Source organism: Vulpes vulpes, chromosome 10 (assembly GCF_048418805.1).
Source record: "Vulpes vulpes isolate BD-2025 chromosome 10, VulVul3, whole genome shotgun sequence".
Classification (NCBI taxonomy): domain Eukaryota; kingdom Metazoa; phylum Chordata; class Mammalia; order Carnivora; family Canidae; genus Vulpes; species Vulpes vulpes.
This window is the reverse complement of record NC_132789.1, coordinates 78,551,496-78,570,999: the sequence shown is the minus strand read 5'-3', so window position 1 is coordinate 78,570,999 and position 19,504 is coordinate 78,551,496. Positions and strand designations below refer to the sequence as shown.

Genomic DNA, 19,504 nt, shown 5'->3' with positions numbered 1-19,504 from the left:
TCTTTCAACAGAAAAATCCTTTGGGAAGGTGTGCCTGACAATCACTGTTTTTTTAAAAAATGTTTATTATAATTCCAGTAGAATTAACATATAGCATTACATTAGTGTCAGGTATACAATCTAGCAATTCAACACTTCCATACATCACCCCATGCTCATCACAAGATGTATACTCCTTAATCCTCATCACCTGATTCTCCCTATCCCCTGCTGCTCTTGTAGTTTGTCCTCCATAGTTAAGAGTCTGGTTCTTGGTATGTCTCTTTTTCAAAAAGAATTTACTATATAACAAATTTTGAACACAGGTAGTCCTCACACTTGTGGTTGTTTTCAGAACAGATGTTAAAAGCAAAGATTTATTCTTCCATAAACACAATGTTATTTTTTTTTAATGGGATAGTATTACCCTCTGGTTTAAAACTATTTTCATGTTTAATGACATGTAAAGTACAATATTCTAGATCAGTTCACTGAATATGGTCCAAGGACTCCTGAGGTTCCTAAGACCCATTCAGGGGACCCAGGAGGTTCTCCCTTTTCCAACTACGTACCAATGTGAATCTGAATTTTCTTGATATATCAGTCAAAACAACATACCAAACAGAAGCAGACATGAGAATCCTGCTATTTTCCATCACACATGACATTAAAGATATTTCTAAAAATGTAAAACAGGGTCACTAGCCTCACAATTTATTCTTGGAAAACTTATTCATAAAATACTATTCATATTAACATGTAATAGGTTTGTTATCAATATTTTAATAACTGTTACTTTAAAGGTATCTCAATTTTAATCTTTAGTAACAGACATGACTCATACAAAATCTCCTTGTAGTCCTAAGTAATTTTTAAGAGTGCAAAGGAGTTCCTAGACCTAAAAATTTGACAAGGATTCTAGATAATAAAGCATAAAGCTTTCTGAGGTAAGCACAAAAATCACAATAGTTTTTTTTTGTGATACATTATTAATTTTACTGATTTATACCTTTTTATCCTCATATTAACTATATTTCTCCATTCCATTAATGATTACCTCATGTTCCTATACTCACATCAGATCCATTTCTATCATTATTTAAAAGTGATAATGCCTCCTACTTCCTGGCTCCCACCTCCCCAACAAACTACAATATTTAGCTCAGGTCATGAGCTAAATCCAATGAACTTTAAACCAGTATCAGAATCTCCCTTAGCATAAGCCTTCCATTTTAGCATACATATTTCCGTATCATTTTAACTCGACACACATACACTCCAAGTTTCATTGCTCACTACCATCCCCTAATTATCTGCTCTCCAGGTCATCTGTTTAATTATTATGGTCTTTGAAAACACAAATTCTTCACTTGAAGTATGAATATGACATTCTTCAAATTTCTGCATATCCTCACAAATCCTTCAACTTAGCTAAGTGATTATCTTGTTGAAGATGAGATCCTTAGGTCACTGCCCTCTTCTTTCAGGACATGCTATTTAATTTTTGTTCTTTTTAAATAGCTTGTTCTTTCCACCAGAAAACTTATATCTACCTTCATCCTTAAGAGTTTGGGAATTTTACCAGGATGTCTACGTATGAGTCTTTTCTCTTCAATATAGCCTGGAACTTCATAAAGACTCTAAACTAACAGACTCAGGGAAATTTTATAACAAATGTGGTTACAAGAAATATTTTATTTAATCATGGCCTCTTCTGCATCTGTTCCCTTTTCTCCTTCTGGAATTCCTATCATTTGTCATGTTAAATCCAGTCTCCAAGTTTCTTAACTTTTCCTTCATGATTTCTTCATCTTCATACTTTTCTCTCTGTGCTTTAAATATTTATTTGACTTTCAGAATATGAATTTGTATCTGAATTCATCTGTTGTGTTGGGAAAACTTTCCTTTTTTCTTCTTTTTTTTAAACCTAGAAAGTTTTATGTTTAGGTGTATCCTTGAATTTCTTACTTTTATGGATTCAAGTTGTCATTCACCACTAAGAGCTCTATTTTATTGGGCACATGTGTTTCTGAGGTAACTCATCTTTCTGTAGCTGCTGGGATTCCTTAAGTGGCTGTTGTTTTTCTTCATTGGCTCTTTGGGGTTTATAGCCTTGACTGTTGAGGTACCTGAAGTGATAACAATTTTAGAAGCAATAGAAATTGAAATAGTCTCTAGTCTTTATGAAGCATCAGTGGAAAAATAAACAGGATGCCAGTCATCTGCTTAAGTCAAGGGAGAGTCTTCTTAGGTCTTTGAAGGATCACCAATAGTATGCTCACCCATTCAGCTCCTTCTTGGCTTCCTGAGAATCAAAGAATCCTGGCACACTCACAGAGGGTATTTGTTGACCTTCCCCAGAAGTTCCCAGATTTCTGAGGGCTGCTAAGCTCTTCTTAAGATCTACTATTTCTTCTCCTCAGCCCAAGTCTCCAATGGTTTTCAGATAATTGTTCAATTCATGAGAAAGCAAACTGTACCAACTGTACCAACTGTCTTCTACTTGGACTCCAGTTAGAATCCAAGGTCTTATAAGCTCCCAGATGTCCACAGACCCTGCATCCTTGTTCCCCAAAAGAGGAATTATATGTATGAAATACAGGGGAAAGGGGCATTGTTCAAGTTATCATGCTACCAGAACAGCCTTGTCTTACCTTTATCTTAATTCCTCGTAATTCCTGCCTTATTTAGGCTACAATAAATAAGAAACGAAGATACATAAGCATTAAAGACATTTTCAGGGGCACCTGGGTGGCTCATTTGGTGAAGCATCTGACTCTTGGTTTCAACCCAGGTCTTACAGGTTTTGGGATCAAACCCTGCATCAGACTTGGTGCTCAGTAGGGTATCTGCTTGAAGATTCTCTCTCTTTGCACCTCCCCACTCTGTCTCAAATAAATAAATAACTCCTTGTTTGTTTGTTTGTTTGTTTGTTTTCTTTAAAGACACTTCTAGCATAAGTTAGGGTTATTTTAGTGCATATTTGAGGAAATCAATCTAGGGATCTGTCTTCCTGCTCACTTTTTCTTCATTGGAAATTTCCCTGGAGCAAACAAATATGAGAGATCAAATCTTCCATTTTGAGTGCAGAAAAATTTCAACTTCACATACTATCATCTCAGCAGCTTCCACTCCACTCCTGATGTTCTGCAGAACATGCTGACATTTGGAGACACAGAACTCCCTCCAATGTAGATCTATATATCTCATAGTATGGTTGATTCACTTAAATGAAGAGCTTTACAATAAGAGTTAGGAGCAAAGGATAAGATGAAAATAATGTGTCCAAAAACCTCAGGCAGATTTTACTCCCATTGGTTTTATCAGAAGATTGTCTTTGTTGTTCCTACAATCAAATACTTATGTTTGATTAGCCTCTCTAAAATAACCATGTGAAAAGTAGTCAAAAATTATTTCTACAAGCAAATAAAATAAGGTAGGGAGAAATGGAAAAAAATTATCTTCCCTCACACTTATCATTACCATATTGTATGTATGCTTGGGTGTCTTAGAAGGTTACAACAGGGGGGCCTAGGTGGCTCAGTTGGGTAAGTGTCTGCCTTTGGCTCAGGTCATGATCCCAGGGCTCTGGGAGGAAGCCCTGAGTAGAGTCCTGCATTGAACCCCCTCACTCACTCAGCAGGGAGCCTGCTTCTCATTCTCCCTCTTGCCCCTCCCCACCCCATGCTCTCTCTCGTACTCTCTCTCAAATAAATAAAATCAGAAAGAAAAAAGAAAAAAAGAAAAGAAAAGAAAAGAAAAGAAAGAACAAGAAAAGAAAGAAAGAACAAGAAAAGAAAGGAAAGAAAGTTATAACAGGGCAAAGGGTTCCATTATAGCCCATTGAGCCCAAGACAGCAAACTGCCTGCCAACATCCACTCTCCCCTTCTTCCTCAGTAACAGAGATTGTGTTTTTATTCTGGCATGTTACCCAGAAAAAAAAAAAAAAAAAAACTTTATTTTCCATCTCCCCTAACATCTTGGTGTGCCATGTAACTAAGGTTTGGGCAAGGACATGCAAGCAAAAGAGCTATGTCTCTTTAAAAGGAAAGGAGAGTGCTGTGCTCCCTTGCTACTTCCTAATACTAGGAATGCTGATAAGGAATCTGAAGCTCCAACAGGTATCTTGGATCACAAATGATCTTGAGGGTAGAGGTCAAAAACTAAGATGGGAGGGCAGAATGACAAAAATATCCTCAGTATCTGATAACCACAGAGCTATCACATCAGCCCCAGAGGCTTACCTTAAGACTCCTTTTATAAAAGAATGAAATAAAGTTCCATTTTCATAAACCACTGTTACTGTGGAGGTTCCTATTACAAGGAGCCAAAACATGATTTCCAAGTATCAGATGGAAATATTTATCAAATATTTTAATATCTTAGAAAATACAATAAACATTTTCTTCTAATTATATCTACAATTATTTAGTTATTACCAGTATTTAACTACTACTTTAATGGTACCCAGCAAACGTTAAGATAAAGAAATACATTTCAACACTTTAAAACAAACTAGACACATCCAAATATATCAAGTCTAATGTATATAAAACCAAACTGCAAAGGACGGCATCCCATTAGTTTTAAAATTTATATTCAATAAAAAATAAAACAATGAATATGTGTACATGTAAAAAAAAGGAATAGTATATAACTTCATGTTTATTGCATCATACTGTCATCACAAAAGATACCTCATCTCAGTGAAATAGTATTTTTAATCCATATAAAGAGTCATTGCAATAATTTATACAACATATGCCAAAAGAACAGATGCACATTAAACCAAGAAAGTAAAATAGAAAAGCAATCCTTGGCACAAATTCAAAAAGAAATCACACATTTGGAACTGATCTCTTTGTTAAAATTTTTTGATCTAGTAAGAAGCTGCTTCAACCAAATAATAACAGAATTTCAGCAAAATTTACCACTGAAATATTTCTTTCCAGTAATAACTTTCAGGCAGCTAGATTTTCTATTTCTAACATCATCTGAAAAGCAAAAGCATTATCAAGGTATTATAAATGCTAACACCATAGTTTAAAATAGAAATAAATCTAGCCAAATTTTCATTTAAGATAGAATTTAAAAAAAAAATACTTACAGGGGATATATTGGCATTTTCACAACTAGAAATCAAAATACATTTTTTATAAACATCAATCAGATCTAGCATATTACTCTTCTTTAAGAAATCATCATAAGTCCTCTTAATGTCCTCATAATGGTCAATCACTTCCATATTTTCAACTGATAAGTTCAATTTCTCATGTAGGAAGTATTTCCAGGTCAATAAGACATCGCTCAAAGAAACGGTAAATTCTCCACTGTGCTGAAAGAGACAATGCCAAAAATAAAAAGATAAAGTTGGATGTCAGAATATTCATTACTTATAATTGAGATGGGAGTATACATTGAATTTTGTTCAAAAATTCAATAGAAAAGGCTACATTATTGAAGAGAACATCCAAGTTGAGTTATGGAATAATTTTAAAACCAGATATGAAAGAAAAAGATTTTGATGGTTTTATAAAAGATAACTATGGCAAGTTTGTGCTTGACAAAATTAGCAAATACATAGTCATTCTTCACTAAACTTCTACTCAGTTGAGGAATGTGTGGGCAGTGATCTGTACTTAAGTAGCACTGATTGGTGAAACATTTGATTTTGTTAATATTTAGTTCCTTTCAGCTCTTCTAATGTATTTTCATTTAAATTCAATTAGCCAACATATAGTACATTAGTCTCAGATGTTTTCAACAATTTATCAGTTGCACATAATACCCAGTGCTCATCACATCACGTGCCCCCCTTAATGCCCATCACCCAGTTACCCCATGCCCCATCCCTGTCCCCTCCAGCAACCCTGTTTGTTTCCTATAATTAAGAGTCTCTTAATGGTTTGTCTCCGTCTCTGATGATTTCCCATTCAGTTTTCCATCCCTTCCCTTATGATCCTATGTTTTCTATACTCTACATACAAGAAAAAACATATAATTGTGTTTCTGACTTATTTCGATTAGCATAATACTCTCCAGTTCCATCCACATCATTGCAAATGGCAAGATTGCATCCTTTCTGATGGCTGAGTAATATTCTAGTGTGTGTGTGTGTGTGTGTGTGTGTGTGTGTGTGTGTGTGTATCACATCCTCCTTATCCATTCATCTGTTGATAGACATCTGGGCTCTTTCCACAGTTTGGCTATTGTGGACATTCCTGCTATAAACTTTGGGGTGCAGGTGCCCCTTCAGATCACTACATTTGTATCTTTGGGGTAAATATCTAGTAGTGCAATGGCTAGATCGTAGGGTAGTTCTATGTTTAACTTTCTGAGGAACCTCCATACTGTTTTCCAGAGTGGCTGCACCAGCTTGCATTACACCAACACTGTAAGAGGGTTCCCCTTTCTTTACATCCTCGCCAACATTTGTTGATTCCTGTCTTGTTAATTTTAGTAATTTTGACTGGTGCGAGGTGGTATCTCATTGTGGTTTCAATTTGTATTTCCCTGATGCCAAGCGATGTAGAGCATTTATTCATGTCTGTTGGCCATTATCTGTGTATGTCTTCTTTGGAGAAATGTCTGTTCATGTTTTCTGCACATTTCTTGACTGGATTATTTGTTTTTGGGGTGTTGAGCTTGATACGTTCTTTATAGATGTTGGATGTTGGATACTAGCTCTTTGTCGGATAAGACATTTGCAAATATCTTCTCCTATCATGTCGGTTGCCTTTTAGTTTTGCTGTTTCCTTTGCTGTGCAGAAGTTTTTTTTACCTTGATGAAGTCCCATGAGTTCATTTTTGCCTTTGTTTCCTTTACCTTTGGAGATGTATCTAGCAAAAAGTTGCTGTGTGTGCTGAGGTTGAAGAGGTTGCTGCCAACGTATATTTAATCTCTTATTTGAAATAAGTCAGTCGGAGAAGGACAAACAGTGTATGTTCTCATTCATTTGGGGAATATGAATAATAGTGAAAGGGAATATAAAGGAAGGGAGAAGAAATGTTGGGAAATATCAGGAAGGGAGACAGAACATAAAGACTCCTAACTCGGGGAAACGAACTAGGGGTGGTGGAGGGGGAGGAGGGCGGGTGTTGGAGGGGAATGGGTGACGGGCACTGAGGTGGACACTTGACGGGATGAGCACTGGGTGTTTTTCTGTATGTTGGTAAATTGAACACCAATAAAAATTAATTAAAAAAAAAATAAAATAAAATAAAATTTTCAAAGCCATAGTGAATTACCATATACCACACACTTCCAAACTGTTAGTCTTAAAACATGATCATAAAAATTAAATTTTTTAAACCATGTTTTATTTCATTACTGTTCCAGGGAAAGCAAAATATCAGTACTAAAACCTTGGGTCAGAGAATTTAGATTCTTCTCTGCTCATGGACACACAAAACTATAAACAAGTACTAAAAAGCCATGGTTTCTTTCTCTAAGTTGCTGGGTGTTCCTACTGAGTTAAAATTGTTCTGTTTTTCTCTTCTTCAATATCAACATGATATATTAGTCAGCAGACATGCTGAATTGAAGGCTTTTTTTAATTGATTGCATTCTGCTCCCACTTAATATCCCAAATATTAATAATGGTGCCCTCCAAAAAATGCTAGCCCTAATTCAGTAAAAAATTCTAGCTACTCCCTTCCAATGCAGCATGAATAACAAATACTTTTAAGTACCCATATGTAATTTAGTGGAATGTATTATGTTGCTCTCTTCCACAGTTAGGTTTCCTTAATATGTTAGTAGTTTCTGATAACACCAAGATCTTTCCATCATTTGCACTGAAAGATGGATGGATATTTTAATAAAACTATAATTCACTGGAACCAAAATTATAACATCATCTTCAGCCAATGAAGAATAATAAAAAGAATCAAACAGAGCCAAATAATATACTATTTTTTACATATCCAACCCTTTTAAATCTATATTTCTTTTATAAAAATCAGCCACATCTTCTAGTTAACTATCTCAATTTAAGACAATTATGTCCAAACTGCCTTAAAATAATTAACTTTTTACTCACAGATATGGAGACAACTAAGAAAATTATCCTTACTGTCCCTTGGAGAGACCTGTTACATCAAAATTATAAAAATTAATTATAGGGGCACCTGGTGTCTCAGTCAGTTAAAGTGTCTGTTTTCAGCTCAGGTGATGATCCCAGGGTCCTGGGATCAAGTCACGCATCAGGCTCCCTCTCTAAGCAGGGAGACTGCTTCTCCCTCTCCCTCTGCCTGCCAACCTGCCCACTTGTGTGTGCACACATGTGTGTGCTCTGTCAAATAAATAAAACTTTTTAAAAAATTATATTTCATGAAACTAATTCAATGAAAAACCAAAAGAAGTAGTAACTCTCAAACCTTGAATCCATAACCCAGATGTAAGAAAGATTTGTAATTTCTCAGCATTGCATCAAAAATGATGTACTTGACTTTGCAATCCCACAAAAATTACACAATAAAATTTCCAAATGGTATTTAAATTAAATAAATCCAGCTATTTAGAGTTTGGAAACTAAGTTGTTTTATCTCAAAAATTCCTAAAACTATTTTGATATGACATCCTTTATGTTAAAAATAAATTAAAATTTTGTCTAATGTAAATGTACAATTCATTCTCATTTTGTTGACTCTAGTTAAACTACACAAACTCTTGATCTTGTGAGAAAAGGTCTTGACTAGATTAACAGTGTTTATACTGGGATTGTAAAAACATTTTAAATCCAAATAAAAATGTACTCCAGATATCAGTTTTCATGATCAGGTGCCCACCATGACAGCATATTCTATTATTCAAACCAATAACAACTGATTCAGAGAGCTCGTGGTCAAATCAGAAAATGTTTTGCTAGGAAAACATGCCAGCTGGCTAATATCTGAAGGAAGTTCAAGATGGTCAATGTTTTAATTCTCTGATGGACATAAAAAGGATTGTATTTCATAAGAATAAAATGAGAAAAAAAAGGAGCACTTTTTCAGAGCACTTGTACTCTGTATATTTTGCCGAAGTTATTTTTATAATTATTCAAAAACTTAAATTTTACATTTTTAACTAACTGGAATTTTTGTTGTTATCAAAACAGAAAAGATAGCAGATCCACTTAAGAGCATTAATTGGCTCTGTGACCTTGGGTAAAATACTCAGATCCTATGAATACTTTTCCTTGGTTATAAAGTGAGATTTTACAGATTAAAGAATGCCTGATAAATGGTACGTGATCAAAACATGTCAGTTTTCTTCCTCTCTTCTTATTCAAAGTATAATAATTGGGTTTTTTTGTTGGGGGGTAGATAAATGTAAGACAATTGTAAAATCTATTTCTTCTTATTTTGTTATGTCAATGTTAGGTCATTTTCAAATCTGACAGTCAACCACAGGCTGTGACTTTCCATGAAGTTATAAAACTAAAATCTTTGTTTCACCCGATAGAATATTTGTAATGTTCTTAAAGCTATTTAAGATGAAAAACAGCATTTATAATTTAATTGCCAGACAGAATCAGACCATGAAGTCAATTCTAAAGAAAGGAAAAACTAAAACACTATTTGCAACTTAATAATAAAAGTCATATATATTTGCCATATGGTCCTCAATGAATCTAATAATAAGTTAAATCTCTAGCAGTATAAAACTCCTAGAGGTCATCTGATTTAAGCTAAAAGAAAAAAAAAACTTGCCCTCAGAAAACCTAAAATTCAAAGATTATTTTCATATACCTTTTATCTCCATTAAAGCAGCTAAGAAAACAAGCGTGCCAATAGACAGGCTAACAACTCCACTAGGTATTCTCAAGTTTTATTGTAGTCAAATTCAGCTGGAAGAATCATACTTTAGAGACTTGCATCCTCAAACTTTTGAGAATTAAAAACCTAAATAGAGCTCAATCACAGAGTGAAAAATATAGGCGAAGCATATATACAACCAACTCCAACTTTTATGACGATCTACTACTTATGAACGCATTTGCAGGGATATGTGCATGCTGCTTTATCTTGCTGAGTGACTTAGAAGTCTGAGTCAGGCAGTTGGGGCTGCCTGAGCTAACTCCATCTGAGAGTTAGAGTCAATCAGAATTGCAGCCCACCATCTCCATTGCATACAGGCACACACATACACAAAGAGAAAAGTTCAGTTGCAATTCACCTCTCTTCTTCTTTCCCACCCAGAGTCTGAACCTTCACAGTGAATTAAGTGAATTAGCAAGTAGAAAATTAAGTAGAAAGAGATCCTGAGTGAGTACTCCACAGACAAGCCCTGAAGAAAAAAATGACTTGAACTGAGTGCTTCAACAGATCAAAATTTTTGCAGTGAAAACTAAGTTTTCTTCAGGGTACATTTCACTTACCTTTTTGATATATTTGTTTCAAAATATTCATAAATAAACAGAAGGTAATTTGAACATGGTCTGCTTAATTTCAAAACGATAGCCTGCCATTACTATACAATAATGATTCTTAATAATTGCCTCAATAATGATTCTTAATAATTGCCTCAATTTCTCTCCTCATTTTCCAGTGAATGGCCACCAAAGTTTAACCTTTAGCTACTCTATTCCATTTATATAATATCCTCAGAATCTATTAATTACCTTAGTACCATTTCTTCAGGTTGCTAAAGAGGGAGAGTATTTTTTTAATGCTCAGGCAGTAAAATTGGAAAGACTTCAACATGAATTGCAATGGAGAGCAAAAGAAAGAGACTTTATAATGACACTTGGGTAGTCTAGTGACTGAGTGAACAATGGTATATAAGACTGCAACTAAGAATATGAACAAGATGTTAAGCTGAGAGAGGAAACAATGTGGTCTACTTTTAAAAACTGATGTGGAGACCTTACTGGGGCATCAAGGCAAAATGTCCAGTAACTACCTGGTCACACCAAGGAGGACTCAGTAGAGAAGTCTGGCATATAAATACTGGCAAACAATGTAAGGGGAAAATATCCAGCGAAGGTAGGTAAAATAGAGTGCATCAGAAGCTATCAGCAAAGTGTGTTACAAAGAGAGTAAAGTACATGCAGAACTGTTTTAAAGAGTAAGAAAGAGGGATCCCTGGGTGGCGCAGCGGTTTAGCACCTGCCTTTGGCCCAGGGTGCGATCCTGGAGACCCAGAATCGAATCGACATCGGGCTCCCGGTGCATGGAGCCTGCTTCTCCCTCTGCCTATGTCTCTGCCTCTCTCTCTCTCTCTCTGTGACTATCATAAATAAATAAAAATTTTTAAAAAAAGAGTAAGAAAGAGATAAAAAATAACTCAGTGGTAAAATATGCAAAGGATATGTATGAGTAGACAATAAAAAGAAGATACCTAAAGAGTCAAATAAGCATTTTAAAAGATGTTTAAATGCTCTAGTTAACAGAAAAATTAAAATTATTTTTCTCTTTTCCAATGAAATATCTAATATAGCGAAAAATAAGAAAATGGTACTCTCCTATACTGTTGATATAAATGTAAATTCTAATAACCAAGTTGAAGAGCAATGTGATAGCATCAAGTTAAATTAAAGATGTATCTATCATATGACCTCCTGTGTATGGGGCCTAGAGAAACTCTCATTCTGTGCACAGACATCTCATTTCAATGAAGAATTGTTTATAATAGCAAAAATACCAAAAATATCAAACTTCAAACAACCCAAAGGTCCATCAATGAGTAAAATATATCAGTCATACAAAGGATGATTGTTAAAATGAATAAATTAGATGAACTTTTCTGTCTATCAGCACCTAAAGAGTTCTTAAAACAATGCTGGATAATAAAAACGAGATGCAGAAAGAATGTATACCATCTGTTATAATTTTAAAACAGACACATTAACAGGGCAATCTGCCTGACTGGATATGCAGAGACCCCTCCTGGTATAAAATACCTAAAGCTACAAGAGAAAATAGGAAAACTTTTTTTAAGCATGACTGAATTGACCATAAGAAAAGGGAAATTACTAAAGGTCAAAAACAATGAGCAAGTGCCAAATATAAAGAGGTAAGCAAATGGTGGCGCCTGTATTTTCCTGGTAACTACCATTCTCTGGCAATAAGGAAACTGGTTTTTATGAACTCTGAGCACAAAGTTTAGGAGACAAAACTCAGCATAAAAAAGATGGGAAGTTAGATCACCCTCCTCACCCTGCCAAAGGAAGTCAAAGCCTCTAAAGGTCAATACTCTTACTATGCCCGCTAGAAAAAAATCTGCACAGCAGAAGGTAATGATGAAGATACTTGCCAGTGAAGAGATTTCTGGAGTAGCCTCAGTATCATGCTTACCTCTGTGGATAATCTTTTAGACATTTTTCATTTCTTTTTTTGTTTAATTTGAATTCAATTAATTAGCATTAAATGTATGCAAGTTTCAGAGGTCGAGTGGTGATTCATCAGTCTTATATAACACCCAGTGCTCATTATATCATGAGCCCTCCTTAATGCCCATCACCCAGTTACCCCATCTCCCCTCCCAATTCCCCTCCAGCAACCCTATTTCCTGTGAATAAGAGTCTCTTGAGGTTTGTCTCCGTCTCTGATTCCATCTTGTTTTATTTTTCCTTCCTATCTCCTATGATCCTCTGTTTTGTTTCTTAAATTCCACGAGTGAGATCATATGATCATTGTCTTTCCCTGACTGACTTATTTCATTTAGGATAATATCCTCTAGTTCCATCCATATTGTTGGAAATGTCAAGATTTCATCCTTTCTGATGGCTGAGTAATATTCTAGTGTATATGTGTGTGTGTGTGTGTGTGTGTGTGTGTATCACATCTTCCTTATCCATTCATCTGTTGATAGACATCTGGGCTCTTTCCAGTTTGGCTATTGTGGACATTCCTGCTATAAACTTTGGGGTGCAGGTGCCCCTTCAGATCACTACATTAGTATCTTTGGGGTAAATATCTAGTAGTGCAATGGCTAGATCGTAGGGTAGTTCTATGTTTAACTTTCTGAGGAACCTCCATACTGTTTTCCAGAGTGGCTGCACCAGCTTGCATTACACCAACACTGTAAGAGGGTTCCCCTTTCTTTACATCCTCGCCAACATTTGTTGATTCCTGTCTTGTTAATTTTAGTAATTTTGACTGGTGCGAGGTGGTATCTCATTGTGGTTTCAATTTGTATTTCCCTGATGCCAAGCGATGTAGAGCATTTATTCATGTCTGTTGGCCATTATCTGTGTATGTCTTCTTTGGAGAAATGTCTGTTCATGTTTTCTGCACATTTCCTGACTGGATTATTTGTTTTTGGGGTGTTGAGCTTGATATGTTCTTTATAGATGTTGGATACCAGCCCTTTACCTGATAAGAAATTTGCAAATATCTTTTCCCATCTGTCAATTGTCCTTTGGTTTTGTCAATTGTTTTCCTTTGTTGTGCAAAAGCTTTTTATCTTGAAGTCCCAAGAGTTCATTTCTGCCTTTGTTTCCCTTGCCTTTGTGGAGATATGTCTAGCAAGAAGTTGCTGTGGCCGAGGTCACAGAAGTTGCTGCCTGTGTCCTCCTCTAGGATTTTGATGGATTCCTGTCTCACATTTAGATCTTTCATCCACTTTTGACTATTTTTGTGGTTAGTGTAAGAAAATGGCCTAGCGTCATTCTTCTGCATGTGGCTGTCCAATTTTCCCAATACCATTTGTTGAAGAGACTTTTTTCCATCGATATTCCTTCTTGCTTTGCTGAAGATTAGCTGACCACAGAGTTGAGAATCCATTTCTGGGTTCTCTATTATGTTCCATTGATCTATGTGTCAGTTTTTGTGCCAGTATCATGCAGTCTTGATGCTTACAGCTTTATTGTAGACCTTGAAGTCTGGGATTGTGATGCCACCAGCTTTGATTTTCTTTTCAATGATCCTTTGGCTATTTGGGGTCTTTTCTGGCTCCATACAAATTTTAGGATTATTTGTTCCAGCTCTGTGAAAAACGTTGATGGCATTATGATAGGGATTGCGTTGAATGCATAGATTGCTCTAGGTAGAATAGATATTTTAATAATTTGTTCTTCCAATCCATAAGCATGGAACATTTTTCCATTTCTTTGTGTCTTGCTCAATTTCTTTCATGAGTGTTCTATAGTTTTCTTTTTTTTTTTTTTTATAAATGTTTTTATTTATTTATGGTAGTCACAGAGAGAGAGAGAAAGAGAGAGAGAGAGGCAAAGGGAGAAGCAGGCTCCATGCACCAGGAGCCCGACGTGGGACTCGATCTCCAGGATCGTGCCCTGGGCCAAAGGCAGGCGCCAAACGGCTGCGCCACCCAGGGATCCCTGTTCTATAGTATTCTGAGTACAATTCCTTTACCACTTTGGTTAGGTTTATTGTTAGGTATCTAATGGTTCTGGGTGCAATTTTAAATGAGATTGACTCCTTAATGTCCCTTTCTTCTGTCTCATTGTTAGTGTATTTTCATTTACACTTTTGCCTAATTATTAACTTCTGCTGAAAAAGGGGAGAGTAGTTAACCTACTTTGGCAGAAGATTGAGGGTTTATTCCCTACAGAGGTTAAAACAGTCTCTGGATTGAAGAGTGCAAGTGAAAACAAGAGTACCCAAATGAAAATGACAGGAAACACATGACCATTTATATTCTAAATGTTGACACTTCTTTCAAGCCCCCAACACATTGGCAGCTCAACTTTACACCATTTGTGTAAAGACTCCTTTTTAAAGAAACTGTTGTAAAAGGGATATCTTAAACATGGGTATCAAATGTTCCCCAGCCAAAGAGCCCAGTCAGAACAGGCTGACAACCCCTAATCCTCCATGCAGAGTTTCCAGGAAGCATTTTAGTGTTCACTTAATTGAAAGTGCATGGTCAAGGATCATCAGGAAGAAAGTTTCTGATAGAAGAATAGAAATTCTTCCCAAATAAGACTAATAAAATAAGAAACTAGGAGGAAACAGATTACGTAAGAAGAAGAAAGCCTCAAGAAATATTAATAGTTTCAAACAAAAAATATATGCTTGAAGCAAGATGAGTATGTATTTCAAAAAGAGAAAACAAAAGCGCTCTTGGAAATAAAGAATATAGATGATATATATAAATATATATAAATATATATAAATATATAAATAAAGAATATAGATGATAACAGGGGTGCCTGGCTGGCTTAGTCAAAAGATCATGTGACTCTTAATCTCAGGGTTGTAAATTCAATACCCACATTGGCTTAGATAGTACTTTAAAAAGTAAAATCTGAAAAAAAAGAGGATAACAGAAAATCCAATAATTATTAAACTAAAAAGCTATTAAATATTGAATATCTTATTGAATATCGTTTGGAAGAAAAGTAAAAGGTAAATGGATAAATTGATACATTCATACAGTGGAATATTATTCCCTGCTGAAAATAAATGCGCTATCAAGCCATGAAAAGATGTGGAGGAACCATAAATGCATCTGAAAGAAAGTAAAGCCAATCTGAAAAGACTATATACTACATGATTCCAACTACATGACATTCTAAGAAAGGCAAAACTATGCTGACAATTAAAAGATCAGTGGTTGCCAGGGGTTAGGGAAAGGGAAGGATAAGTAGGTGGAGCAGAGAGGATTTTTAGGGCAGTGAAACAATTCTGTAAATACTATAAAGGTGCATATATGTCTTATATAATTGTCAAAACCCACATAATGTACAATAGCAAGAGTTGTACATTCTACGAACAAAGACTCAGGATGTCCACTACTTATCATCAAATGGTTCATACAGAGTGATATGAATAAATGTGTATGCATGTGTATAATACATACTTGTGTTTATTTACATATTTTTGTTATGTACACATACAAAAATATTAAAATAGTAATGATACAAAAGTGGCAAAATACTAATTGGTGAATCTAAGTGAAGGGGATAAAGGAATTCAGTGTACTATCCTTGTAACTTTTCTGAAAGTTTGACTTTTTTATTTTTTTATTTTTTATTCTTTATTTTTTTTAAGACTGTATTTTTTTTATTCATGAGAGACACAGAGCGAGGCAGAAATATAGACAGAGGGAGAAACAGGCTCCCTGTGGGGAGCCAATCCCAGGACCCCAGGATCATGACCTGAGCTGAAGGCAGACGCTTAACCACTGAGCCACCCAGGTGTCTCTAACTTTTTTTTTTAAACACAGAATCCAAAAAGTACGACTTCCATTTCTTTTCTTCAATATACCTACATAAAATTGATTTTTAACAATGACTGTGGATAAAAACAAGAAACAGACAAATGGGACGTGTAACCTTCACCATCACCCTTCAGCTACACTGGTTCTTTTCCATTTTCTCAAATCTCTCTGCGGTCTCCTGCCCAGAGCTTCTGCATATGCTGCTCCCTCATCCTCATCATCGTGCCCCCGAGTCTTTGCCTAGTTAACTCTTCTTCTTCCTTTACAGTTCAACTTGATCTCTCCAAGCAAGTCAACTCCTTGGTCTCATAGCATCATATATCTCTTCTCACAGCTATAGTTTAGAATTTATTTGTATTTTTCTCTACATGTCTACCAGGAAAAGGTAGGCAGGAGCCATGTCTGGTTTTGCTTATCATTTTAACCCCAATGCTTGCCACACAGGATCTAAAAAAAAACAAAAAAAACAAAACAAAAAAAACACCTCCCAAAGGGAAGAAATTAACACTTAACATTTATATTAACAGCTATATCGGCCTCTTTGCTGTTCCTTGAGCATGCCAGACATAATACCACCTCAGGGTCCTTGCATCGGCTGTTCCCTTTGCCTTGTAATCCCTTCCCATGACTAGTTTCCCACAAAAATTCCCATGACTAGTTTCAAATCTTTGCTCAAATGGCAACTTGTAGATAAGGCCTTCTTTGACCATCGTATTTCAAACCGCCAAGAACTCTTCCACCCCAAACTCTATACAATCCTTAACTGTATCTGTTTTATTTTTTTCTGTAGTATTTATGACCTAAAATACTAAATATCTTATTAGAGTATTATCTGTCTCTCTCCACTACAAGATTAATGCCATTAGAGCAGAGATTTCCTTCAGAATGTTTAGAATAATGTCTAGCACATAGTGAAAATTCAAATACTTGTTAAAAGAATGACTGTATAAGAGAATTTTGTCAAAATCTTACTATGTTCAAAATTCATCTTAATATTTATTGTTTTAAACACACAAAACTGCCAACTACCATGTATAGTAAAGACTATCTCTCATTTTAAGATTATACAATTTCTAATTTTTAGGCATTAATATATTTTTTTTTTCAAAATGATGGTTCTATTTTTTCTCAATGGCCTTATTTGCCAACTTGAGAAATGTTCAAATCTGTCAGTGTCTAATTTTTTTTTTTTTTTGGAAATTTTATTGACATATGAAATCTAAAAATCTAGGAACTACTGACATATAGGATTAAAATAATTCACCAGAATGTCATTTCACTATCTAGCCCAATAGACCCACTAAAACTATTCCACCCTTCAAAAATCCTCTCTGGTCAAAACCATCTCCTTATTATCTTCAAAACATCAAGACTTTGATCCCCCTGGATGCTTCTTAAGTGATTTTTTTTCCTTCCTTCATCCCTTCTTTAAAATCCTCCCATCCAAAGATTTCCCCTCCTTTAAGTATATTACCTGAAATCCAAAATTTTTAAGTCATTTTCTTACCACTCCAGCCTATCTTTCTATCACCCAAACACCTCAAGCTCTTTACGTACAGCTCATTCCAAAAACTAGTTTGGTCCAAGCCAACTACACAAGGATCAGATTAAGAAAAGATTTTAAAAAGACAATTTCCAGAGTCTCAGTGAGTGCAGATTAGAAGAATCAAAATTTCCAAGACCAAAGCACAGAAGCCACTATTGTTTAAAAACTCACCCAAGTGATTCTGATTCATAACCTGGCTTAAGAATAATCAATCTATACCACAGAGTGTGAAATTAGTCATAAAATAATTTGACAAAATATTAAAATCAACATTATTTATGTATGCCTTCTAAAACTTTTTAAAGAAATCATAAATAAAAATATTTTTAACCACAATAAGAGCAGTTGCACATTTACTTTAAGACTTCAAATTAAACATTGAATGTGCATGTCCTATGTTATATTACACATATGAAGGCCTTAATTTTGAAGCAAATCATTTCAAATCCAATTGCAATATTTTGACAGATATGTAGAGATATTTTTGATAATTGTGTTGATATTGTCATAGGGCATATATTCCAAAGAAATGAATATAATTAAAATAAGCAGCTACCAAAATTCACTTTTAAAGAAAAGTAAACCTAAATATAGTCTACTAACCTGTTTGTTGTTCTCTGCCATGGAAAGCTGCAATGCCAGGAGCATGGAGTCTGCACCACATACAGTAGTTCTCTCAGAGTTACAAAGAGTGTGCCAATTCCTTCTGAACTCTTTAATCATATCCAAGATAGAATTCTGATTAAGCGCAGCCATCCTCTCTGAAAGTAGGACAGGATGCAATGTTAAAAAGATTTACTTTAATTGGAAACTAATATTTAACATGTGTAAGGAAGCAGAGTTAGAGAAAAATAAGTAGTGAACAAGAGGTCATTTCATATTTACTAAGATTGCTTTTCATTAAATTTAGGGAAACAGAACAACACACTTTCTGCCCAATCATATTTTCCTCTCCTTTAGTTTTCTTAAGCCAAATCTTTTGAAATAACAAAATCCAACCTTCAAACTGAAAACTGATACAAAACAGATACACAAATTCTGTAAACCTATAGACACAGCTAATTAAAGCTGTATTTTCAAAATATTTGTTTTGAGATAAATGGTAATATGTGTGGTAGATTTGGGGGGGGGAAAGGCCAATTTCCTCCCATCCCCATATTGTCTCAAAAGAAGAGGTCTATTGGGACACCTCGGTGGCTCAGTGGTTGAGCATCTGCCTTCAGCTCAGGTCATGATCCCGGAGTCCTGGGATCAAGTCCTACATCGGGTTCCCCATGGGGGAGCCTGCTTCTCCCTCTGCTTGTGTCTCTGCCTCTCTCTGTGTCTCTCATGAATAAATAAATAAAATCTTAAAAAAAAAAAAAAAAAGAAGTGGTCTATTTTTCTACCCCTTTAAGTATGAGTCAGTCTAGTAACCTGTCCAATTGAGTATGGCAAGAATTACATCATGGGGGTTCCAAGCCTAGTGCTCAAAAGGCCCATGCAGAAAAGTTAATGCAGTAGGCCTGATGTCTATCTTTTAAAAAGATTTCTTACAAGGTTGGCCCTTGGCTGCACCTGGTAACTTAGAATTCAGGAGGATTTCCAGTAAGAGTAGCTCACTGTGCCTCAACTGTTTATACAAATAATATAGTTTATGCTGAACACATGCTTTCCTTCTGAGTCTGGAACTTAGGAACATAAACCAAGAATGCCTACATCAGTACCCCTAGACACTGAGTCTCTAAAGAGCTTCCCTGGGAGACAACATTTCATATGGGTTGTCACAATTTGTTGTTGGAGGACTTAAGCATGTCCTGTGTGACTCCACTAAGAGAGGACTTTTGGAAACTTATGCCTGATTTCCCCAGAAATTCATCCCATGCAC

The 19,504-nt window shown here is 35.4% G+C and overlaps 1 protein-coding gene across 4 annotated transcripts in view; it reads right to left on the bottom strand.

Moving 5' to 3' along the window:
- Window positions 1-19,504, bottom strand: part of PARPBP (PARP1 binding protein) — a 72,038-nt gene that overhangs the window by 49,156 nt on the left and 3,378 nt on the right. For 3 of the 4 annotated variants that reach the window (XM_072724736.1, XM_026013102.2, XM_072724734.1), the window contains exons 2-3: window positions 18,241-18,398; window positions 5,088-5,315 (exon numbers count right to left, since the gene is read on the bottom strand). In XM_072724736.1, coding sequence (XP_072580837.1) covers window positions 5,088-5,315; window positions 18,241-18,393 — 381 coding nt within the window. In that variant the 5' untranslated portion in view covers window positions 18,394-18,398. The remainder of the gene's footprint in view (window positions 1-5,087; window positions 5,316-18,240; window positions 18,399-19,504) is intronic. The other variant, XM_072724735.1, reaches the window with a different exon arrangement.